At 39.0% G+C, this 26,072-nt stretch overlaps 1 protein-coding gene across 1 annotated transcript in view; it reads left to right on the top strand.

The window, feature by feature from the left end:
- The window catches only part of CTNND2 (catenin delta 2), a 942,908-nt gene that overhangs the window by 734,834 nt on the left and 182,002 nt on the right, over positions 1–26,072 (top strand). The window contains 1 exon segment of the mRNA XM_082382599.1: positions 21,481–21,664. Coding sequence (XP_082238725.1) covers positions 21,481–21,664 — 184 coding nt within the window.

The raw sequence follows: 26,072 nt of genomic DNA, 5'->3' as shown, positions 1-26,072 counted from the left end.
AGAACATACCAACCAACTCCATAATTAATAAATAATTGTAAAATGTTCGAGTTATCTCTGTGGGGTAATTTTAAATAAGAATTTTTGAGCTATGAAATATAGTAGTTATGTAGTCTCAAAAAGAACACTAAAACATAGGTCTTTTTTTTTTAAGACTTATCTTTCTAACAGCTAGATTTAAATAGAAGATTCATAATATATTTGTCTTCCATGTACACTAACTTGATAACAATCATTATATTCTTTTCTAGGTTGAAATGATTAAAAGTTGCGACTCCTCTGAGTCTAATTAATTTTAATGACGAAAATTTATACACTATAAATTTCTAATTTTACATACACTTTTAAAAGTTGTAAAATTCTACAAGGCTCCATCGGCTCCTCTCATCTCAGATACACCAAGCTTCCTCATTTGCCCTTCCTTTCATTTTGTGGGTACCATCTTCCATCATGAGCCATTATTAATCATACTTTCCCCAGCCAGTGCTGATAGGACAGATTTCCCATTTACGTTGCATAGCAGATATTTGATATCATCTTCTATTGTGAACATTAACCCATAAGCTCCTTAAGGGCAGGGACAGTGTCATAGTCATCTGTGTATCCACAGTGCTCAACCCAGCACATAGTTAGAGCTCAAGAAACCCCTCCTGGATTAATTTGGAAGCTCTGTTCCAGGTTTTCCTTATTAAGCTGCACATCTGCTCTCAACCATATTCCTCAGCTAATAACCACTGTTCTCCTTTCAGTTGCTAAGAGAGAGGCTTAGAGCAGTGCTGGACTTACTCCGGTTCAGTGACTACTCATCTGTGTCTGATTTCAGAGTTGGAGCTTGCTAGGTGAAACTATGTTAACCCTTTTGTAGAGAATACCAGAACACTATTGCAAGGGTCAGAATGGGCAAAGAGATCTCATTACCACCTCAAACAGTATAAACCCAGCTTGAATTCTAGGCCAACTTTTTGTCTTTTTCAACTCTTCCTTTTCTACTTCATTACTTTCAGTGCCATCACCATCACCACCTCCATCACCATCACTATCACCACCATCATCACACCATCAACACCATCACCTCCTCTACCACCATCACCATTACCACCTCCATCACCATCACCACCCCCACCTCCATCACCATCTCCAGTTCCACCACCATCACCATCACCACCACCACCACCACCATACCAGTAGCTACCTGGAATCAATGTGTTACCTTATATACTTTTATCTGATATAAACAACTTAACATAGTTTTTAGATAAATTGATGCATGTTTTCCTGTAATAAAATCAAGGATACCTTCCATTGAATGACATGTTTTATTATCACAAAGCATAATTCACTTGGAAAAATAATTGACAATGCTATCTAAATATTGCCATAAGGAGCAACTCAATATCAATGATCACAAAACTTGTTTTTGCAAGATATTTTTCAGAATGTAAATGGATGATACAAACATTTCTAATAGCTAACTTCATGTAGTTTAATGATATTGTGGATCTAATTACTCTGAGCAAGATCCAAAGAAATGATGACCGTCAATATCTTCTCATAAATATTTTTTTCAGTCTCTAGGAGATGATAGTTAAAAGTTGTTCTTCATCATTTGCATTGCATATATGTTTTACGTATATTTTGATTATTTTTCTCTTAAAAACTTTGGAGTCTAAGTAGTGCCTTTGATCCTTGAGTAGACAAGGATTTGTTTGCTGTTTTTATTTTTTAATAGCAATGTGAATCCTGACTCACAGATAGTTTGTTAGATATCACATATTGTAGATACAGAGTTGGCAGGAAACTGAAAATCCAATGCCTTGAATTTTGTAATTGAACATCAGTTTTCCTATCTCGACACCTAGAAACAAAAACACAAGGATTTTCCTTGAGTCTAAGGCACAGAATATCTACAACCCACTCTTCTTAGAACTCTAAGCTCTTCTTCACTCCGTGCTGAAAATCTAAGTGCTTGGGAATTTGTTGAGGTTAGCTAAGAGATATAATACTCACCCAACTTTACAGGTTTTATAAACTCCATCTGTCTATAACGTTCAGTCACAGGATTGTGTACCTGCACCTCATTAGCTCAGACCCCAGAAGAGAGCTTGTCTTTTAACGTTACCATCCTTAACTCTTGTTAAGAGCTTATATGAGAAACCAGTATGGAAAACATATCAGCAAATCCTACCACCTTGCTCTTATGTCATTTGCTGTCTTATTCTGTCATTTTTTCCTTAAATCTGTTGGTGACGGGGCCAAGCAGATGGTTGTTGAGTAGGGCAGTGACATGAATCCCTACTGCTGGGTAGGAACACTAATCTGACAGCAGTGACATGATGGATTGGAATAAATAGCCTGGTTTGGGGGTAAACAGAGGTGGTGAGAACAGTCAGATTATCGTGGTATTTCAAGTTAGAAATGATGTGGGATTTTAAGCTAGAAATAATGAACCAGAATTGTGACAATAGAGTCCAATTAGGATGATACTGGATCCTGAGTTCCCATTATTGCAAGCTGGGGTAAGGAAACTGGGCTTCACAGAGTAGCATGGTGTGGAGAGAGGGGTAGAAATTACTAGATAAGAGCTCATTCCATGGATTGAGTTTATCCTGCTCTTCAACCATACCAATGCTACCATCTTCAACCTACAAACACGATACAACGGATATACTTACTAACGTGGATGACTAGAGCTTTATGGCCTTAGACTCTGGCAACAGAGGAAAGAGTTTGCCGTTGAAGCAGTGTATAAATGTTAACATCCACTGTCAACTGTACATGTCCGTTGGCTGCAGGTTCTCAAAGTCTGTTTACACATTCTGTTTATAATTGCGTAAGCTTGCTCCTAGCAGGACACAAGGTAGACAAGTCATGTCAGGGGGAAACAGCAAAGACAAATGTCAACTGGATTTTAAAAAGAAGTATTAGTCATAGAAAACAAATGAATTAAAAGGTGCCATTAAAAGTGAAATGTAGGCATCAGTAGACTAAGGGTCACAAAAAGATGAAGATTAGAAATATAAAGAATAAATAATGGTTGTGGGCATCAGTACTACTTCTGATACCTTTTAAATTCTTCGGGATCTTTACAGCTTTGCAACGTTTAGTAGCTTTATTTATGTGTTTGTTCCCATGCATGACCCAGTTGGGAAGTACAATAACAAAAAATATGAACTGGCATTTCAAAAAAACAACATGCAAGTAGCTCATATGCTCATAAGAAGAGGTTTAATTAAAAGGAATGCCAATGGGAAGGAGACACTGTGTTTGGTATTGGATTTCCAAAGGTGAAAATGATTGCTGGCATGCAGCGTTGGCTAGGGCTTGCAAAGTGGGCACTATTGGTGAAAGTGTCATGACTACTATCTTTCTGGAGAGCATTTTGGCAATATGCCTCAATATTTAAAATGTAAAGACTCTTTATCCAGCAATTCAAGTTTTAGGAATTTATATTGAGGAGCTACTAAGAAAAATCTTCAGAGCAGATGAGTTAATATATAGCATGTATTTAAAATATTCTCTGGCACACAGTAGGAGCCAATGTCAGGCAAAAGAAAAAAAAAATCAGAAATGATCTAAATGTCCATCAGTACCCAATTGGATGAAAGCAGTCCATCAAATAGAACATTACCAGGCGTTAAAAATTAACATGGGTCTAGATATTTGTTGATATCAAAATATATCCATGACATATGTTGAGTGCAAAAAACATATTAAACAGCACTTGTCCTGTGGTTCTGTTTCTGTAAAGTGACACACGTGTGTGCATGATAAGCACAGAGAAATGTACAGAAAAGTGTTCCCTCAAATCTGAATATCTCTCGGTAGACTTTTTTTTTCTCTTTATCCTTCATCCTTTTTTAATAGACCGTTTTTAAGGTTACCTTGTGTTAATTTTATAATCAGAAAAAATAGCTATTGTTTTCTTAGAAAACTTTAAAATATATAGCAAAACATGCACTTTGGGAAACTTAAAATCTGATAAAAATTAACTATACTGTAAAAGAGAATTCATTTTATAGTCTATATATCCATACAGAGAAATTGCTAATGTCAAAAAAATAGATGCATTCTAAAATTTGGTTTGAAATAGACAAAGCCTAGAAACTCCAAAGTTTTGGCATGATGACTCAGGAAAAGTTGCCTTCAATTCTCAGGAAACAGTGTAGTTTTTACACTAACCTAAGGGTTAGTCAACAGATAAATGCGCTACATTTGTTCAGCATATTCAACAGTATCTCTAAAAGCCATTTTATCAATTTTGTAATTTTACCTGAAGGAATAATACTGAATGTCACATAGCATTTAAATAAGCAAGATTGTCACTTTTCCTAAATTGTTTTCTGAAAATCCTATTATGTTTTACATTCCAATCATAACAGAGGCTTTTCCATTATGCATGCTTTGCTACACTCTGGTTCTGTTGCTACTGCTTTGATTCAGGAAGTACCTAAAATAAGTGATTTTATCCCCTCATGTCATTTGTTCTACCTAAAGTCACTGAATACATGCTGTAATGATCATCTGGATAACGTGTTTTCATTTGTCCTCAGTCAACCCACTGATGGACCTAAAACAGGTTCTTTTAAATGAGAACTGCGGCTGTTTTTCATGAACGCGCGGAACAAAAGAACTTGAACTTTCAGATTACCTGTGATTGAAACAAAACACAACAAAACAAAAACAGTAACTAACAGAGGAAGGTGTCAGCTCAGACTCTTGGGAGCAGTGTTTCCCAAGGTTAACCGTTTGTGCAGCTAAATTTTTTCTAGTGCTTTTCTTCTTCGTGCCAAAATGCCTTCAGCACCAGACTCTAAATGTAGGCGTGCTTAGGACCAGCCCTGGGCTTTCGGTTCTTGGTTTGAACGCTATTTCTGTGACGTCATCTAGTCCCACAGTTTCAAATCCCATCTAAATGTCTCTCTCGGGTGCTGCGCTCCAGACTCCTGCATCCAGCTGCCTCTTGACATCTCCACCGGGTGTCTAATTGGCATCTCAAAGATAACACACCCAAGGCTGTGATCTGCACTTGCCCTCCAGACCTCTTGTCCTGCAATCCTCCTCACCTCTGTTGCATAAGGCCGGAATGTCTCTATTTCCTCAACCCCTCCACCCAATCCATCTGCCAGGTCTAGCTTGACCGCCTCCATCTCTGCCGACCTGATCATGTCTCCCCTGGAAATCCGAAGTAGGCTTCTCACTGGTCTGCTCACTCCTCATCTCATTTCAGCCCATTCTCTGCTGAAAACCTCCAGAACGGTGTCTTTAAAAACCAACTGTCTTTTAGGGGTGATGGAAATGTTTTGGAATGCATAGACGTGATGGTTACACATCATGGTGAATGCCCTAAATGCCACTGATTGTATACTTTAAAATGGTTAATTGTATGTTATATGAATTTCATCTTAATAATTTGAAGAAAATTTTTGAAGTTACCCTTGTAGCTGGGCAACCAATTGGGAATTTATGTTGCACTTCGTGTTTTCATGCTGCAGATGCACCAGGAAAGAATGAAACCTTGTGAAACAAAGATCCGATCATGACAGTTACCTGCTAAGTGATGTCCCTCTGCACTTACTGATTCAAACAGAAACTCTGATCGTGGCCTCCAAGGCTCTTTTTAAGATGTGCCCCCCCTGCTCACCTGCTCTCGTCAGGGTGCCAGCAGGACACGGAAGGCACATTCAGCTAGGATGCTGGAGAGACTTATATGAAGGGACTCTTTTCCAAGGTGTGGGCAGCACGAAGGGACCGAGCCAGAGGTGGTCAGGCAGCTAGTGGCTATTATCAGTGGAAGCAGTGGGAGGAAACAGTGTTTCCAGAGCCCAGGAGATCAGGAGCCTTGGACTGGGGGTGCTCTAGTGACTAAGGGTCTCAGCTCTGCAGGTATAACCGAGGAGGGGGGAGCATGGGGAGGAGAAACACCCCAGCCCTCTCACCTCGTGCCTCCTGACCGCCCACAGATTCCTCCGTTGGCTGAACCCAACTGCATGTTTGAGGGCGTGGGTGCCTGGGGGGTTCAGCACAAGGGCACAGGTGATTTTTTTTAAAGAGCAATGTGAATCCTGACTACAGACAGTATTAGACATCATAGTGCTGGACTTCCCTGGTGGTGCAGTGGTTAAGAATCCGCCTGCCAATGCAGGGGACACGGGTTCGAGCCCTGGTCCGGGAAGATCCCACATGCTGCAGAGCAACTAAGCCCGTGCGCCACAACTACTGAGCCTGCGCTCTAGAGTCCGCGAGCCACAACTGCTGAGACCACGTGCCACAACTACTGAAACCCACGCACCTAGAGGCCGTGCTCCGCAACAAGAGAAGCCACTGCAATGAGAAGCCCGTGCACTGCAATGAAGAGAAGCCCGTGCACTGCAATGAAGAGTAGCCCCCGCTCACCGCAACTAGAGAAAGCCCACGCGCAGCAAGGAAGACCCAACGCAGCCAAAAAAAAAACTAAAATAAAAGACATCATAGTGCTGTAGACACGGATTTGGTAGGAAAGTGAACATCAAATGCCTTGACTTTATCATTGAACATCAGTTTTCCTATCTAGACATGTAAAAGACAAAAGCACAGGGATTTTCCTTGGATCCTAAACACAGAACACCTACACCCCACCCTCTTCTCATAGTCTTGACATCAACTATATCGTCCTTTCTGGAAATCACTTAGTGCAGCGGGAGCAGGTGTAGTGCCCGTTACGCCCCCCCAAACGCTGTCTAACCACACAGACCTTCCTTCTGTCTCCTAAAGAGGATGTTCTCTCTGTCTGATGTGACTTTTGCAAGACCTTTGGACATACCACTCTCAGTAGCTCCACCAAATCTCCTTGACACGTGAGACCTCTGCTGCCGCATTTTCATTGCTGTCTCCCCAGCTCAGCTCCAATAAAATTGCTGAATTTTGTGAAATTGAATTCTTAGGTGGCTTGCTCGCTCTAAGGCTTGAAACAGTTCTTCCAGACAAAGAATATTCTATTGACTGGATGGACAAATAATCCAATGAATGAACAAATAAAGGATTGAATGATGCTGTTGGGTCATGATGATGTTCAAGTACCAAGATCTCAAAGTATGAGGCTCATTAATCCCTTTCCTTTAGTCATAACTGGTAGTTTTTTTCTGTGTTCTTCAGAGAGAAGTCATCATGGAAGAAACTGACCGTAACTCAGTTAAATTCACCAAGGCTAAGGTACAATAAATTCCAGTAATTCTTCACTCTGGCTACTTTAAAAAATATGCTGGTGTCAGGGCCCACCCGAGACCACTTATATCAGAATTTCCAGAGGTGGAGACTGTGCATCGGTATTATTCTTAATTTCCCCATGGTGGATAGCATGACAACTGCTGTTCTAATGTAAGACTATGATTGTCTAAATGATAAGTATCCATTTGATTGTTGAGAAATGTATTTTTTTTACTCAGTGACATTTTAGTGGGTATCTACCATACAATTAGGTCCATGGGCATTGACTGTCATCTGTTACCCATTCACACCTGCAAGCATTTGCTTTCTCTTTCTGGGCACCTGGATGCCTTGCTCAGATTCCCTGGATAATTCTTCTCATCCCTCAAGGGCTCATTAAAGACCCCACCCCCCCGCCATATAGCCTCTCTGATCCCCTCCCTTGGTGATCTTTTGTAACCTGAATTTTCCTGGCATATCATCTCTGGCAGTTAATGGGTTTTATTGTATACAATTCTATAGTGTAATTTCATTTTTCATCAGGCAAGTGTGCATTTTATCTTCCCAAGTAGACTCTGCTTAATTTACTATATACTACCCAGAGCTCCTAGCAATACCTTGTTTTTAGGCACTCAGAATGTCTGCTGAAAAATTAGAACCGTAGAAATGACACAAAGAAATGCACATTTTCCCAAATCTCTGATTTGGGTAATAGATTTTCTTGAGGAATATAAGAGAGAAGAAAATATGTTTGAAGGAAAGTATGCAATAATGAATGTTCGAACTTGGAGTTATGCAAATGAAACTCAGAAATATAAATTTGAGAATGATCATCAGAGATTATAGTTGCGTCTTAATGTTCTAATTCACTGTCATCATATTTTCCGTGAAAAATAAGCTCTGAATGGAGTCTCTCTAAGAGGCAAGATAATTTGGAGTGTGAGAGCCTGTATTTATAGCCCAGCTCTGTCTCTCTTGTTTGTTACCTGTCCTTGGGAGATTGTGTAACCTCTTAAATCTTTAGTTATGAATCTGTAAAATGAAATCAATAGCAGTACCTCCCTCCCAGGCTTGGGTTAAGGATTTAATAAAACAGTGCATGGGACCTGATATTGGCCCTATAAATGAGGGCTTATGATTACCATTAGTATTATTATGATGGAGCACCAATGTCAGACAATTTTGATGTAACTGAAAGTAAGACCTAGTTTTAAAATGAATATGGTGGACAGAGGAAGGATTGAGTTTTTTAAACTACCCTTCATCTCAGTCTGATTTTTCGTTCAGTATTTTCCATGGACGATTGTAGCTATGTATGTATAATATTTTTATTAGAGGTCAGCAGAATTAAATGTTTGCAAGAAAAATTATTTGTAAAAGTTGTTTCAAAACTGAATGTTCTTCATTCTATGAACTTAAATGACTTCCTGAAATTTCTCAAGTTACATGTCCTGAGGCTAAAAAGAAACTGGCAAGAGATGAAAAGGAGAACATTCTCTCCTATTTATGTATTCTGCTTCAAAGGACTGCATGCCACATCACCTCTCTCCAATTTCAAGTAACAGATTTATATGTCTGACATTTGTCTGATTGTTCATATATATCATGGTCAGACTCTTATCTGACCTTCACTTTCACCTACAAGTGCAATGCCATTGGATGAGGGACTCACTTTCTCTGTGTCTGTTTCCTCATCTGTAAAATGGAGTTGGTTGAAGTTTACCTGAGTTAATACATACTAGGTGATTAGCAAAGACCCGAGTGTATAACAAGAACTCAGAAATGTTAGGTATTTTTGACTGTTATTATTCTTGTTTTTTTCACTGTGATCTTATTTTGGATGCCTGACTCAGCCATGCTCTGTGAAAATTTGAGAGCCTTGTACATCATCATATCCCAGTAACTTCATTCATTTACTTGTTCATTCATTCAATTACTCATCCATTCAGGAATGCACCTATTGCAAGCTTACTAAAACTAAATTCTCTTCAATCCTGATTATGTGAGAGCTGAATTAAAACTTCAGTCTCTGATTCCCAGCTGTTTTTACTCTACCCACCTGTGTCTTCATCAAGACTGCTTTTTTTCGAGAGCCATAGGAACTAAGGGTGTGCTTTTTAAAAAAAATTTTCATTGAAGTATAGTTGCTGTACAGTATTATATAAGTTACATGTATACAATACAGTGATTCACAATTTTTAAAGGTTATACTCCATTTCTAGTTTTTAGAAAATATTGGCTGTATTCCCTGTGTTGTACAGTATATCCTTGTAGCTTATTTTATACCTAATAGTTTGTACCAGAAATTATGGTGGTTTACTTCCCACATTTTTTCCCAATCATTATATAATGAGAATGTTTGCCTTTTTCTCTCTCTCCCTGCATGCACACACACAAACACACACACACACACACACACACACACACAGTCTGTCAGTTTCTCTCTCTTTTTCTCCCTCCCTCTCTCTCTCTTTTCTCAGTCATTTACAAAAGGCCCAAACATAAGCTGCTTTATTTAATACATATAATTTGAGGGCACAAAACCGCCGAGAAACACAATCAAAGTAATAAGAAATTATTTTTATTAGCACGTATAAGAATATGATAATTGTCAGAAAAAGGACATCATCTTTAACTGCCATCACTTTTAGAAAAAGAGGCCCAGGGCCAGTTTCCAGAGATTATAAAATTTAGCCTGGGTGCTTTGGTGACATTTTTCCAAGGTTCTGACATATCCAAGCTCATTGGGGAAGGCTATAGTTTCAAGCAAGCCCACTTTTATATTCCCAGTTTGATCACTTGGGAATTGAGAAATAGAGAATCCTATGGTTCATTTACAAAATGCTGTGATCAGACGTGAACCCATGACTGTCACAGATGGTTACTATCAGACATTGACATCTGTAGGGGAGGAGATTTTTTTTCCTGTGCCCATCTTAGGTTGTCCAGCTGAGGTCCTGTAATTTAGACAGGCAAAAGACTGATTAACAAGAGAAAAACAGAAGTTTATTAACATGTGCATGGCACATACCCATGGGAGCATCCAGTGATGAATAACCCAAAGAGGTGGGTAGACCTTGGGCTTATATACCAGCTTAGGCTAAACAAAGGAAAAGGAGTGTGGACTTGTAGGAGGGGGAGATAAGTTATGGGACAAGGATTGTATGTTTAGGTTTGTTATGCAAATTTTAGTCAGTGCCTTCTCCATCGATGAGTTGTTAAGAATATTCCTCTTCCTGGTATAAGAGAGGTAGACTTCTTGACGAATGGAAATTTCCTTTATGAAAGGAGAACTTGCGCTGATCTGAGAGCTTTTCCTGCCTCTGTTGGTGCTCATTGGCCTTTAGCTCAAAATTATACGTATGCCACAGAGACAGATTTCAGGGCAGCACATTCTGGTACCCTTCACATCCAAACTATTTTCAACTACAATTTAATTTTTTTAAAAAAATTACCCTGGGAAGAGCTTCCCAATTCTTAGACAGGTGCTACGTTGCCTTGTCCCAACTGGGGACAAGACTCAATTCCCGTGAGTGGAATCTGGCCCGTTATTCCTTTGTTGTAAACACTTAATAGAAGAATTCTAAAGAAACTAGAATCTGCAGACTCCAACATAGACACACCTGAGTCTTGATTCTTTCTTCAAAAAAAGTTAGTCATCATCTTTTGTCTGTAAAATTACTTTGTTTTAAATGAAATTAATTCAGGCTCTGCAACAACAGTAAAGATCAGTTTCTCAGCTACTCATCAAAACTTTAAGTGAACATGGGCCTTTTTTGCTCGAGCTCATCTATACCAGCTTGATTTAAACTTTTCATATAAGCTGGTGGTGCTAAAATTTAAATATGAGAGTGTTACTGGGGATCAGTTTTGGCTTTGGAACAAGCCAACACCTCAACGCTGATGGCTGTATCGTGTAACACAGTTGATTTAGAACTTCAGGAATTAAAATGTCTCAGGGGGGCCCAGGTGGATTTAATCGGCTTAAACCAGAATTTGCCTGGTGTGTCATAGCGAAGATCTGAATTGCTTTCTAGTGTAAAGAATAGCCCATTCTTCATCCATCCCGAAGTTAACCACATTGTGTACATATTTTGAAAGTAAGCAAGGATAAATCTGTTTGATCTCCCAGTGTTTCTGCATATGTGATTATTTTTAAAAGAATTCTGTATTTGGACCGGAAGCCGTAGGTGGCAACAGTAGGGTGACAGTTTATGGTTATTGACCGTGACAACCCACTTCTACTGCCTGCTCACCACAGACATTTCCCAGCCCCTGCAGCCCTCTGATCTGGTCATCATCTCTGTGAGACTCTCAACTTACAATGATTCAGTGAGTCCGATTCTAAGAGGGTTAACCTTCACCTAAGCCCCAAGGTCACCGCAGTTTCCTCCCCGGGAATATTAAAGAGGAGAACTCAGAGGTCACTTTTCTGGTCAGCCAACTCCTGGGACCCCTAAAAGAAAACTTGAGGAGTTTTGGTCTAAGGAACTACCCATTTTTTCATTTTTTAAAATTATTTTTCGATGGTCTCAGGTTTATTATAAATTGGTGGGATCATTTATTGTCAAAGAATGAATTGGTCTTGAGAGAAGGTTTACAAAGGAAGACAAAAGTTCAAATAGAACTTATTTCCCCACACATATCCTGAAAATACTTATATTCCATTGATAAAGTCCATCAAGGCTCTGTCACTATATCCATCATCCTACTCTAATTTTCTGAAACATTAATATATACAATTATTTTTAAAATTTCCTAAGAATCTGGAAAAAATAGATATATGTCTATGTATAACTGAATCACTTTGCTGTACATCGGAAACTAACACAACATTGTAAATCAACTATACTCCAATATAAAATAAAATGTTTTAAAATAAAGAAAAAATAAAATTTCCTATGATGCAAGACACTAGGTATTAAAATAAAATTCTTTTTCTTTGTTTAATGCGCTCATAACCATCTTTATTACGTGTATTTTTAAACAGTTCCCTGCATGCATTACACACACATTTCTTACCACATCTATTACCTGAAATAACCCACTTATCAAAGTGGTGTTTACATAACACACTTTTAAAAAATAATTTCTATTTTTTTAATGAGATCTAATTGACATATAACATTGTGTAAGTTTAAGGTGTACAATGTGTTGATTTGATTCATCTTTATATTACAATATGATTACCATCTTTGTGTTAGCTAACACTTCTATCATGTCACATAATTATCATCTTTTTTGTGGAGAGAGCAATTAAGATCTAGTCTCTTAGCACCTTTGAAGTTCATAATACAGTAAAGTTGACTCACTGTGCTGTGCATTAGATCTCCAGGACTTATTTAACCATTAGTTGCAAGTTTGTACCTTAAACAGTATCTCCCCAATTCTCTGACCCCAGTCCCCTGGTAACCACCATTCCACTTTCTGTTTTTATGAGTTTGGCTATTTTAGATTCCACATGAGTGATATCATACAGTATTTGTCTTTCTCTGTCTGACTTATCTCACTTAGCATAATGCCCTCAGGGTCCATCCGTGTTGTCCAAATGGCAGAATTTCCTTCTTTCTCATGACTGAATAATATTCCACTGTACCACATCTTCATTATCAGTTCATCTGTTGAGGGACATTTAGGTTGTTACCATATTTTGGTTACTGTGAAGAATGCTGCACCAACATACATTCCTACCAACAGTGCACAAAGGTTTCCTTTTCTCCACATCCTCATCAGCACTTGTTATCTCTTGTCTTGATGATTAGGCATTCTAATGAGTATGAGGCAATATTTCATTGTGACTTGGATTTGCATTTCCCTGATGAGTAGTGATGCTAAGCATCTTGTTATGTACCTGTTGGCCAGCTGGGTATCTTCCTTAGAAAAATGTCTACTCACTTCCTCTATTTTTTAATCAAATTGTTTATTCTTTTTTTTGTTATTGAGCTGTATGATTTTCTTATATATTTTAGAGGTGAACCCCTTTTCTGATCTATGGTTTGCAATTATCTTCTCCCATTTCATAGGTTGCCTTGTCATTTTGTTATTGTTTTTGTTGTGCAGAAGCTTTTTAGTTTTGATGTAGTCCCACCTGCTTATTGCTTTGAACTATCCATTATTATAGCAACATTTTGGTAAACTTTAGCATCGTCTCAAGATCAATGCTTTTATTTTTAAAAGCATTAAATGAGCGTGATTTATTAATCTTTTGAGGCTATCACATATACCGTCTGGAAGGATTCTCAAAACACTTCTCATTCAACAATTGCACCTTGAAGATCATGATGTCTAAGGCACAAGGTTAGAGTATTTATGTGATGCACGCAAATACTCCTATTACAGTGTGCACACACACATAGACACATGCTTGTGTGTGCATGTGCACATATGTACACTCACGCATATACACACGTGCATACTCTTGCATGTTTGTATATTCATACACACATGTGCTCACACACAAATGCACACAGTACAAGTTCAGGGCCCCGGTTTTGATCAGCCACCCTCTACCCACCCATAAATCAAGGTGTAAATAGGTGGGGATGGAAAAGATAGTGGTAGCCATCCATCCCCCCCCCAGTCCCTATATCCAGGCCTGACCTTGACTTTTTTGTAAGATAAACTTCTTGGCCTTCTTTTGTAAGATAAACTTCTCTCTTCTTTCCCTTTCCCAGGTGCACAAATTTTCACTCTCCGAATAAGATAAATGATAGATTAGTTTAAAATAAATCTTCATATATACATTAAGTTTATTTTAATTAGTTGATTAATCAAAAATAAAAATTCAAAGCATTCATTTAAAATGAATTCAACCCAACTTTTCTTTGGTTTGAGCCTCACCTATGTTCAGGGATTGTGTTTTAGGTTTAAAAATTAAAAGCAAATGAGGAGGTCATAGGAAAGTCTTACATAGCCAAAAGGCAATGTTTGATTTTATCATGATTTAAGACTTGCAATTATTAAAATCCTTTTTTGTGGTCAATCTGAATTCCTTTTTTTAAATATAGTCTTTATCTCTTTTAGGAAGAAAAGCCCCACAATTACCCTCTATTAAAACAGAGTAAAGGATCCAATGAAAGTAATTAAGATTTTATTAAAGAAATTTTAATAAACCAGTTACTGCTCGTGCATATGGATGATCTCAAGGAAAAAGCCGTCCTGTGCCTGAAATAAAAATAAACTATATTTGAAATGTATCTAGCATACATAACTAGTTATTTAAATGTCTTCTCAACGAAACCTACTGTCAGAATTATGTTTGGAGCAGCAGTAATTTTATACTGATAAAGGAAAGTTATTGAATACATATAATTAGAGGAAAGATGCTATAAAACAATTTTATTACAGATTAAAAGAAATTAGCATATTTTCATCAGGTAAATTAACATTTGCTAGTGACCATCAACCATAATACTAAAACATATTTATGTTACTTTCAGGTAAGAATAAATGAGCTGGCTTGTTACGGATGCTGAGTACCACTGTGAATTCAGTTTATTCCACAGTTTTTCCACAAATTGTAATTTTAGTATTACCTTGGCTGATGTAGAATTATCAGGGAATTAATATAAGAAAATTGCCCAAATGATGCACTAGAAATAAGCCTTCTAATGCTAAACTGATCAATGTTTTTTAGTGATAAAAATTTTTCTCTACTCGCTAAAAGTAGAATTTCTATAAAGTCAAGGGTTATACTTCCATGTAAATAACATTTTTGTGTTCTCATTGGGATTTGTTACTTTTTAACATTACATCTCGCATCTGCTATTTTATTCTTTCAAATCATTACTTCATTTTGCTAACAGTAGAATACTTTAAAAATGTTCACTGCTTGGAGCACGCATCATCCTATAAAGGTCGTATCAGCCAATTATTAATTCTTGTAATCATTTAACACCGATTAGGTGAGCACCTAGTGTGTGTCAGAGCATATTCTGTGTGCTATACGTGTTCTGTATGCTCTGAACACTCAGGGTCCTTGCCTTCATGTCTTGGCTGCGACCTTGTGGAGAAGAGCAGTGAGCGAATGATAGAAAAGCAAGTAATGAAAAAGCATGGGATTGGGGGGCTGGGGGAAGGAGAGAAATAGGTGAGGGAGAGGGTAAGAGATAAGAACTTTCAGTTATAAAATAAATGAGCCACAGGTATGAAACGTACAGTGTCGAGAATATAGTCAATAATTACGTAATATTTTTGTATGGTGACAGACGGCAACTAGGCTTATGGTGACCATTTCAAAATGTAAGGAAATATCAAATCACTATGTTGTATAACAGGAACTAACATAGTGTTGTAGGTCAATGATATTTCAAAAACAAACTCATAGAAGAAGATCAGATTTGTGGTTACCAGCAGCAGAGGATGGGAGAAGGGGGAATTGGATGAAGGCAGTCAAAAGTTACAAACTTCCAGTTATAAGTACTAGGGTTATAACATACAACATGATAAATGTAGTTAACACTACTGTACGTTATATGTGGAAGTTGTTAAGAGGCTAAATCCTAAGAGTTCTCATTGCAAGAAAATATTTTTTTCTATTTTGTTAATGTTGTGTCTTTACGAGATGTTGGATGTTCACTAAACCTATCGTGGTCCTCATTTCATGGTGTGTATAAGTCGGATCATTATGCTGGACACCTTAAATTCACACAGTGCTGCCTGTCGATAACATCTGCATAAAACTGGGGGGAAAAAGAAAAAGCATGGGAAATATGAGATGGTGATGCGGTCTCTGCTGAAAATTAAAATAGGAGATCTGAGAGCAAGAGTCTGGGAAGGTAGTTTAGACGGATCCAAAAAAGCTTCTCCGAGTTTATCACATTTAAGGTATATGTGAACAGAAAGAAGGCTCAGCCTTGGAGAGTGTTCCAGACTGAGAGAGCAGCAAGTCCGAGAAATGTGAGTTACCAACGAGCTTGTCGTCCAAGGAGAAGAAATAAGGCGACAATGACAAGAGCGTAATGAGTTGCGGCGATGGCAGAGCCATGAGGGCAGGGACTTTTTGTTTTGTTCACTAATGTTCCCACTGTATCCAACAGAGCTTGGTCCTTAAAATGCGCAGACTGGGTAAATGAATGAACCGAAGGATCTGATTCAAAATGAATTTAGAGAATGAGGGAAAAGGGCCTGATCATGAAACTACGGTCAGAAGCTTAATTTTATTTTTAGCATGACAGAATATTTTAAGGGATGTGTGGCAGACTGAACAATGGCCCCCCGAAGATGTCCACAGTCCTAAATCTCAGAGCCTGTGAATGTTATCTTCCGTGGTAAAAGGGACTCTGCAGATGGGATTAAGTTAAGGATCTTGAAATGCGGGAGGTTATCCTGGATTATCTAGCCAGGCTCAATGTAATCACAGGTGTCCTCGTAACAGGGAGGGAGGAGGGTCAGTCAAAGAGGGTTTGATCATGGATGCTGAGGTTGGAGTGATGCAGGCTTCCAGCCATGGAGCGGGGGCAGCCTTTAGAAACTTAAAAAGACAAGGAAATTCTCCCCTGGAGCCTCCAGAAGGAGCCCTGCCTGCTGGTCCATTATAGACTTCAGACCTCCAGAACTGTAAGATAACAAATGTGCCTTATTTGAAGCACTACACTTGCGGTAACTTGTTACGGCAGCAGTAGGAAACTAATACAAGATTATTCCAAATTAAAGAAAGCGTTTGGCCATCTCGTAAGTCACAAACATGAAGAGGGATACCTTTTTAAAAGTTAAACATCATTTGTCACCTAAATTAAAATGCATTTTAAATTTAGTTACAAGGTTGAGCTGGATTCCCTTCCTGTATCTCCTGTACTCTCACAGTAGACTTTAGGAGAGGATGGAGGGCGTGTAGGGAAGGAGAAAAGCAGTGAATCTAAGTCAGAATGAGAGGTGTAACTAGGAAAAAGTGCTGTCAAGGAAAAAGAGTCCAGCAGACAGAGGGAAAGGGGAGGGAAGGGAAAGGAAGGGACATTAATTACCATTGCTGCATAACAAATTATCCCCCCCCCATTTAACAATTTAAAACAACAGGCGTTTATCCCATGCAGTGTCTGAGCGAACCCAGGAGTGGCAGGGCCCCACGCGGGGGAGGCTGTATCCTCCGAAGGCTTGACTCGGGCTGGAGGGTCCACTCCCAAGACGGCTCCCCGCTGGCTGCTCGCGGAGGCCTGCGCTCCTCTCCCCACAGGCCGCTTCTCGTACCGCTTGAGGGTCCTCACAGGGTGAAGCAGGCGCCCCTGCAACAGGCAACCCCAGACACAGCTGGGCGGGAGCCGCAGTGCCTCTTCTCTGACCTCGTCTCAGAAGTCGCTCGGTTATCCCCTCCGCATTCTGCTGGCCAGAAGCGAGGCACTAAGTGCAGCCCTCGCTCGGGGGGAAGGATCGGGCTCCTGCATCTGAAGGGAACGTCAGAAAACCGCCCCAGAGGACGGAGAGGGAGGAGTGAAGAGAAATTTGAGCAAAACACCTATTTCTCCTCTGTTCACAGAGAATGCCTAGATATGGCCGTTTTTCTCCACTAATCTCTCTCTCTTCGTCGGGGACTAATGGATGTGTGTGTGTGTGTGTGTGTGAGTTTGTATATGTATGAATGTGTGTATGTGTGTATGTGTAAATATGTTGTGTGAGTGTGTGTGTATGTATGTGTGAGTATATGTAATGTGTGTGTGAATGTGTGTGTGTGTAGATGTGTGTGGGGTGTGTGTGTGTATGTGTTTGTGTATGTATGTGTGAGTATATGTAATTGTGTGTGTGTGAATGTGTGTGGGGTGTGTGTGTATGTGAGTGTGTGAATGTGTGTGCGTAGATGTGAGTGTGTGTGTGTGCGTAGATTGTATATGTGTGCATAGATGTGTATGTGGATGTGAGTGTGTGTGCATAGATGTGTGTGTGTGTGAATTGTGTGTGTGTAGATATGAGTGTGGGGTGTGTGTATGTGTGTGTGTAGATGTGAGTGTGGGGGTGTGTATGTGTGAGTGTGTGTGTGTAGATGTGAGTGTGGGGTGTGTGTGGATGTGTGTGTGAGTGTGTGAATGTGTGTGTGCGTAGATGTGAGTGTGTGTGTGTGTGTGTGTGTCTGGCAAGGCAGGTGTAGGCTTCCCAGCTGTTTCCCACTTGTGACTCCTGCCAGACATACCCACCTTTATCTCAGCGTCCCCAGAGACTGCTGATTCTACACTCAGGCTTGTCTCTGTGTCCAGATAATCTAACCAAAACTCCAGGTTTGGAGGGCACCCTGCAACTAACTGGTTTGCTGAATTCCCCCGAAAGAAATTCTGCCATGTTGCATCCACTTGACCAAGTCCTCATCCAAGCAGAAGTGGTAAAGCTGCCCCTGACCAGAGATCCGCTGCGGTTCTTGTAAGTCCAGGAAGCACACGTGGGCTGCAGATAGAAACTGGGATAGCAAGTTCAGAGATTTGGGTCAAGCACTGTGGTAAGTTCATTGGAATGTGAAACACAGATGGAGCTGTCTGGAAAGGCAGAGGGAATGTGAATAGGAAACTTCTCTCCATGCCTGATTCGGAATTAGGTTACACTAATTAATGAATTAATGAGAAAGGTAGTGCAGAGAACAGCCCGATAAAGAGTTACCTGAAATGCCATCTTCTTTCCCATCCTTTTCACTTCTCGTCAGATATTAGATTAGGCCTTTACCTTTTCTTGATTTCCCCCCTTCCTTTCCTACCTCTTTTCTGTTCGTTAGGAAACAGTAAAAATTGCTTTATTATCATAGAACGCCTTTAGATTCTTTTAAATTCATTGCATGGAAAAATGCAAAAGTCTTTTACTATTTAGTCTGTAGAGGAAATGTATTTTATAGCAAAATATGCCACCCATATTTTAAAACATTTACAAGCCTCAATTTTCATGTATTGGCATTTTCAAATCAGGATTTAGGAATGAAAAAAAATCGTTTTGTGTCTGCATAGGTGTGTTGTGTACTTAGAAAAACAGAATAACCTATAATGGAAAAGAATCAGAAAAAATATATATATGTAAGTGAATCACTTTGATGTACACCTGAAACTAATGCAAATATTGTAAGTCAACTATACCTTAGTTAAAAAAAGAAAAACAGACACAAACCCTTTAATGTGATATTTTTAAAAGTTATCCTCATATATGGTGTAAATAGTAATTTCATTTAAATGTGCTTTTTTTTCTAACAAAGCTTTTTTTTTTTTTTTTTTTTTTTTGGCTGCCTTGGGTCTTTGTTGTTGCACGCCGGCAGCCAGCAGTGGCTGCTCTTTGTTGCGATACATGGGCTTCTCATCATGGTGGTTTCTCTTGTTGCGGAGCAAGGGCTCTAGGCGCACGGGCTTCAGTAGTTATGGTGCACAGACTCAGTAGTTGTGGCCTGTGGGCTCTAGAGCACGGGCTCAGTAGTTGTGGTGCACGGGCTTAGTTGCTCCGCGGCATGTGGGATCCTCCCAGACCAGGGCTCGAACCCGTGTCCCCTGCATTGGCAGGTGGATTCTTAACCACTGCGCCACCAGAAAAGTCCTAAATGTGCTTTTTTTAAACTGAAAACTGATGATTTTACTAGGAAAAAGAATACTGTTGTGAGACTACAAGTGAATGAAAGTATTCATTTTGACTATTTTGATAACCCAAAATTCAGTAAAATGTTTCCTAATGGGATGAATTAAAAAAAAAGCTTCATATATTATTTAATTCAAAATAAATGCATATGATAATACTCCTAGCATTTCACATCTGTCCAAGTCAGAATATATTTTGAGCAACTTCTGTGTACCAATAAGCATTTTTTATACAGTCAATTTAGGGTACTAATGGCAATGTAAACATGCACACGGAAATGTATAGAAAATGATCCACATACTAACACAGAGGTGCACAAGATTTTTCTGTAAAAGGCCAGACAGTAAATTGTTTAGGCTTGTGAGCCATACTGTCTCTGTCACAAAATCTCAGCTTTTCCCTTGTAGGACGGAAGCAGCCATAGATAATATGTAAATGAACAGGCAGGGCCATGTTCCAATAAAACTTTATTTACAAAAACAGGCAGACAGGATTCGCCCTCAGTCCAACCCCCTGTACCGAAGGACTGATTCATACATTCTCAGCACCAAAACCATTTTGTTTCCTTTGTATTTACCTAAGTAAAATTCCCAGCAAATGTTCTTTTGAAAGACCAGTGGAAAAGTTTGTCTCTAAAGTCACATATTTTATAGAACTGATTTAAAACTGTTATTTTAGTTATTAACAAGCAAATATCATTAACTTTCAGGTTAGTATTATTAATGCCTTTGGATAGTTCAACATATGCAACGCAAGAAACTAATAAAACAAATTTCAGAAATAAGTGAGTTCTGTTTATTCATAACATGATAAATGAAACACAACCTCATTTTAAAATCTATTGAAAGCTTATTAAACAAGTAAAGTGGAAGTTGTGTTTCTAAAGACGACTATGATATTTTATTCTCAGTATCTGCAGTGACGGTGTCTATTTAGGTTAGTCTTGAGGGAAATGCAGTCTTTCTTTCATACGAAAAGAGAATATTATTCTTTGTTGTAGTTTTTTTTTACATTTAGGTGTACAATTTTGAACAACAAAAAGAGTAATTATTTTAAAAGCATCTTAAAATGATATTATAACATATTTGTAATTCTTAAGGCCTTTTCTAAAGTTAATCCCACTTTAAAGTCTCTTTGCCTATTGTTGACACACCCTCCCCTTTCTCCTGCTCTCTTTGTTAACAATTTGTAGGTCCTCTGTGAGCATTGTTTTCAGAGAAGAGCTTTCAGAAGGTCACAGGTGACAGTAAATTTACATTTTGTGTTGAGCTTGTTATCATCAGACCTGATACTAGATTCTCGTAAGGTCCTGCACAATGATGGCTGGTTCTATATGGAAACTAAGTGAATCAAACAGACCACAGGTGCATATTGAGGTCCTGGATCAAACAAAGATGTCTCACTAGTCTATTTCAGATGCCTTACTAGTCCATTTCAGATAACTTTCACAGCTCTTTGGTCTTGGTTAGAATTTGGGTACTTGGGTCCATTGTACTAATTGTGACAGGAGGCCTGGTTGGTATCCTCAATTCCATCAGCGCTCTCAACCTCAGTTACTCTCCACGATGGAACAAAGATAATCATGTTACAGTTCCTCTGCCTACTTGTCAGATTTTCACAGCACTTTTGTAATGGCTTCACACAGATGCTCTAAAATGAAGGGAACGCCCTAGCACACGTGCTTATACACCATCTTTGTCCCTCCTGCCTGTGCTCTTAACTGGGGAAAACAGTGGCCATCCAAAAGCTCTGTTTGTGTGTATCTTGCAGGAGTCCTTTGGAACCTTTCGTCTTGCGATGCACTCAAAATGCCGATCATACAGGACACCCTGGCCGTGTTGACCAATGCCGTGATCATCCCCCACTCGGGCTGGGAAAATTCACCTCTTCAGGACGATCGGAAAATACAGCTGCATTCCTCACAGGTGCTGCGAAATGCCACTGGTTGCCTAAGGTGAGTCCCGTGTCGTTGCTACCTCCCTCTGTCAAGAGGTGCTTTTTGTTTCTGTAACTTTAATTGCTGTTTTGCTAAGGATCAGTGTGTTTTGGAATACTGATACGGCCACAGAGTGCAAGAAGCTGGCGAAGATCATTTCTAACGAGGTACTGAAGAGGTATATGCATCTTCCACTGTCCTCTACCTACCCCAGTATTTGACTTATTTCACATGTTTTCTTAGGTCTTAGGCAAAAAAATAAACATTTTCATTCCAACCAAAAATAGTTTTCTTTGATTGAAAACAATAGTTAACAGTCATTTCCCTTGTTGTGATATATCATGCATCTTGAATAACCAGGCAGACCAATTGGTTAGAAGAAGAGTCTATGACAAATACATAGGGATCTAGTTAACTGTCTCCAGTAGCTATTTTTATTTTTTAAAAATTTTCGATGTGACTGCAAGAGCCTGTATTTCTTGAAAATAGCTCTTTAATAAGGACTGTGGTGTGGAATGTCTTTTTTAAATAATAAAAGTAGCAAATGTGTTGTAATTATCTCCCAATGCCTTCTTACAAAACTCATCACCCGGAAATCTCTTGAGATGTTTTAGATGTTTTGTTTAGTTTTTGCTCTCAGAAAAGAATGTAATAATCAAGGTATACGTCTTCCAGACTCTAGAAACCGTGTTTCCAAGGATGTTGTACGTTGTACCAAAGTGGGAAATCTCTGCCGGTTAAGCTTAATGATAGGATGGGTGTGATTTAAAATACCTAGTCAAATAATCTATATTTCAAAAGTAAAATGTACAGAATTGCTTCAGCTTGGCTGCCTCAAATCTACAATTTCTCTTACAGTTGATCAGTTTCTAGGTATAAGAACCAGTCTCTACTGGAGAAGGAACAGAATCGCCTTGGTGACATTAATAATAATGACCTCATGAATATTTATAACAGTGCTCTCAGCCTGCAGTCTTGAGAGGGGTGTGTGTGTTTGTGTGAATGGGCATGCATAAAGGGAGATAAAGAGAGTTGGCCTCCACAAATATCAGTGTGCATTCATGGGCAGGAATAGGAAACCCTCTGACAATTTTGCTTTTCCTCAAGGTCACGAAATAATGATCTTTTGACATGATTTCTCTGGGTAGGCTCCTCCATAAGTCAAATTTACAGTTCTCTAAACCCCACTTTTGAGACGTCCATTTTATAACCTCTTAAATTCTATTATCCTTCAGAAACCTCCTGCCCCCCCAGCAGAAATATAACTCTTCCAAAGTTAAAACTATAAGCACTTCTGACCCTTCTTACCTGATTTTTCTATTTCACTTATATGCAGCTGTTACAAGTAGTTTTCCTTTCTTAGCATCCTTGACTTGTAAAGAGTGTCATTGCTCCTAATGAAAATTGTGGAAGGAAGTGCCTCAGAATCAATTGTAGACATATAGTCCGTAAAGATCTGCTAAGTTCCATCAGTTAAAATTCTCTCTGAATAATATAGTAACATAATTATATATTCATGATGTTTGACGTAAGGATGAAGGATACTGGTATATGAGCATTCAGCTTCATTTGATGAAAAGTCAGATGAAGAAACCAGACAAGTGTCGGTTCACGGGTCCCCTCTGTAGGTCATCTGGCCAAGTTCACATCCACAGAGGCTTGACCGGTGCTGCTTCTGCTGCCCGCCAGGATTGACCACATCACAGGAAGCTAAAAGGAGGACATCTGATTTAGAAAGTGTTTCATGTAGCCTAATCGGTTTTTCTTAGTCCAGTTGAAACCAGGTTTAGAGTTTTCCCACTTTTCAGAGTTTATCATGTGAATGACAAAGCAAGATCTTTCAAAATATGATGAATATTTCACTTCCCTCTGAATTCATTAAACTCCTTCTGTTGCCAAAACTTGGCCTTTGTTCACTGGTGCCAAATAGAAACTCAGAGACAGAGTTTTGGGTGAGGTAGAAAGAAATAGCTTTATTGCTTTGCCAGGCCAAGGGGACCACAGCGGGCTACTGCCCTCAAGACAGTGTGTCCCACCCGGGAGGGGGTAGTGAGGAGGGTCTTATAGTGTTCAAGGTGCAGGGCGTGATCAGCTTGTGGACATTCTTCTGATTGGTGGGTGGTGAGGTAACTGGGAGTCAGCATTATCAACCTTCTGGTTCCAGCCAGTCTGGGGTCTATGTGCTTTGTGGGCAGCATACAGTTAACTTCTCCCACCTGGTGGGCGTTTCAGTATCTGCAAAACAGCTCAAAGGACATGGCTCAGAATATCATCTGTAGTCCTTGGGGAAGAACTAAAGGTCCTTGACTTTGTTTAATGGCTGAAGTATTATTATTTTGTCTTGCTTGCCTGTTTTCCTTTCTCTCTGCATTTTCTCACTTCTCTGATTAAATTTATTCTTTGGCTAAAGTTTTTCTACAGACAAAAGGCAGGTGGACGACATGGGTGGGAGTTTATTCCGGGAAGACCTCACAGTGTCCTGCTCGGTTACGCTTCCCTTCTTACAGAAAGAAATATAATTTTTTCTCTCTTATTTAAATGTGTTTATGAATCAGCCTACATTAATGAACAGGTTGGGCTAAGAGAGGAAGAAAATAGCCTTGGGAAGGGGCCAAAATGAACTTATCAAATAAAGACTCAGCAGATGAAAGATTTCAAGAAATTTCTACTATTACCATTTACTTAGAACCAAGTTGGAAACACACCAAAACAGTTGTAAATATTTATATCATGATGGAAGATTCTAGATATTAGTCTGTGAGGTTGTAGTTACATTCTTAATTTTTTCAACAAAACCTGGATCTTTATTTACCATAAAGAAATTACTGTGTATGCTGTTCCTGCCTTTCAGCAGTTTCGTCCATGAGCATTTGCTAAGTGCCTGCTGTGTGCCAGGGAAGGGCCAGGGAGGCTGAAATAGACATGGCAACCTCTTCTGCCCTTCAGAAACTCCTCTTTCAGTGGAAGACAATGGTACCCATACAATGAGTCCTACTATTATATCTTAGTATAATATAAAGCTATGATTAGGATAGTATAGAAGGAAAACCTGGGGAGGGAGTGGCTAACTCAGTGAGTGTGGTCGCAAAAGGTTTCAAGAACCAGGTGAGACTGGGGTCAAGCAGAGAAAGGGCATCACCAATCAACGCTTTGGGAGATGCTCGAGGCCAAAAGGAACAGCAGGAACACGCTGACGCTGACATGGGAGAACTAACTCCAGGATCCGCAGGCAGTCTACAAACCTAGCAGAATTTAGGGACTGCAGCTTGTTTAGTTGTTCCATTCCAGGTGATAAAGGGCGTTCAAAGCAGAGCTAAGAAGAATGGACTTGAGTCTGTGAGGAACAGAGAGCTATAGCGAAGCTTTGACCAAGAGAACACAATGATCAGCTATGTCTGGGAGCAATTTTACAGGACAGAGTAGAAGCGGGTAGGGAGGGGAGAGGTGACATTAAGAGCAGAGCTGTGAATTTATGGGCTGTCTTGCAGGCTTCATTTCTAAGGTACCTCCTGTAGACAACAGTAAATATCAATATTTTGTTCCATTCGATTAATTTAACCATCACTGATTTGTAGCTATGAGAACTATCTCCATAGCTGTTGTAGTTCTGCTTTTTATCTTGGAAATTTTTTCTTCTTTTTAGTCATACTATTCTTGTTAAAATGGTAGCTTCGATATCTTATCAAATGTTAGAGAAGTTTTATGGCACATACCGTTATTTGTATGTAACTGAGGTTTAACAAATCAAATCCCCAAAAACAAAAGGAATTCAAACACACATAACTATGCTAAATTATGGATAATGCAGTAGACTAAGCAAAAGTCTTCCTGGAACTGCAGAAATGATTTAAATATAGTCCTTAAAATGTAAATTAATAACCAGATCATCTCAATTTATAAATCAGATCTGGGCTTATACCTTTGCAGGGAACAATTTTTTTTCTATCACAATATTTAGAAAGAATTTGGTTCTTTGGTGCTTCTTAAAGCAGAAAATAAACTCACAGCACTTGTTCTTCTAGTCATTTCTATGTATTAAATATATATTTTATATGAAAAATGATACAGTGAATTTGTACAAGAAGATGATATAGCGGGTTTGTGTAATATTTGCATACCTTGATCTGGTCCATTAATTTGTAGCTTAAATATTTTTTTTACTTTTAAAGACATTTATTGTTTTCTTTCAAATTTTTATAAGCAATACATGTTTATTGCTGATTACTAGAAATACATGAAAGCATAAGCTAATAATTAACAGTCACCCATAATCCTCACCCCCCGGAGATAACCATCGTTAGCATTTTTATACATTTCCTCCCATTGTCTACATAACTTCTTACTCTTTTTTTTTTTTTAACATCTTTATTGGAGTATAATTGCTTAAAATGTTCTGTTACTTTCTACTGTATAACAAAGTGAATTA

This window comes from Balaenoptera borealis (assembly GCF_965194805.1).
Source record: "Balaenoptera borealis genome assembly, chromosome: 2".
Classification (NCBI taxonomy): Eukaryota; Metazoa; Chordata; class Mammalia; order Artiodactyla; family Balaenopteridae; genus Balaenoptera; species Balaenoptera borealis.
Note: the sequence above shows the minus strand (reverse complement) of the source record. Positions and strands in the feature narration are given on the sequence as shown.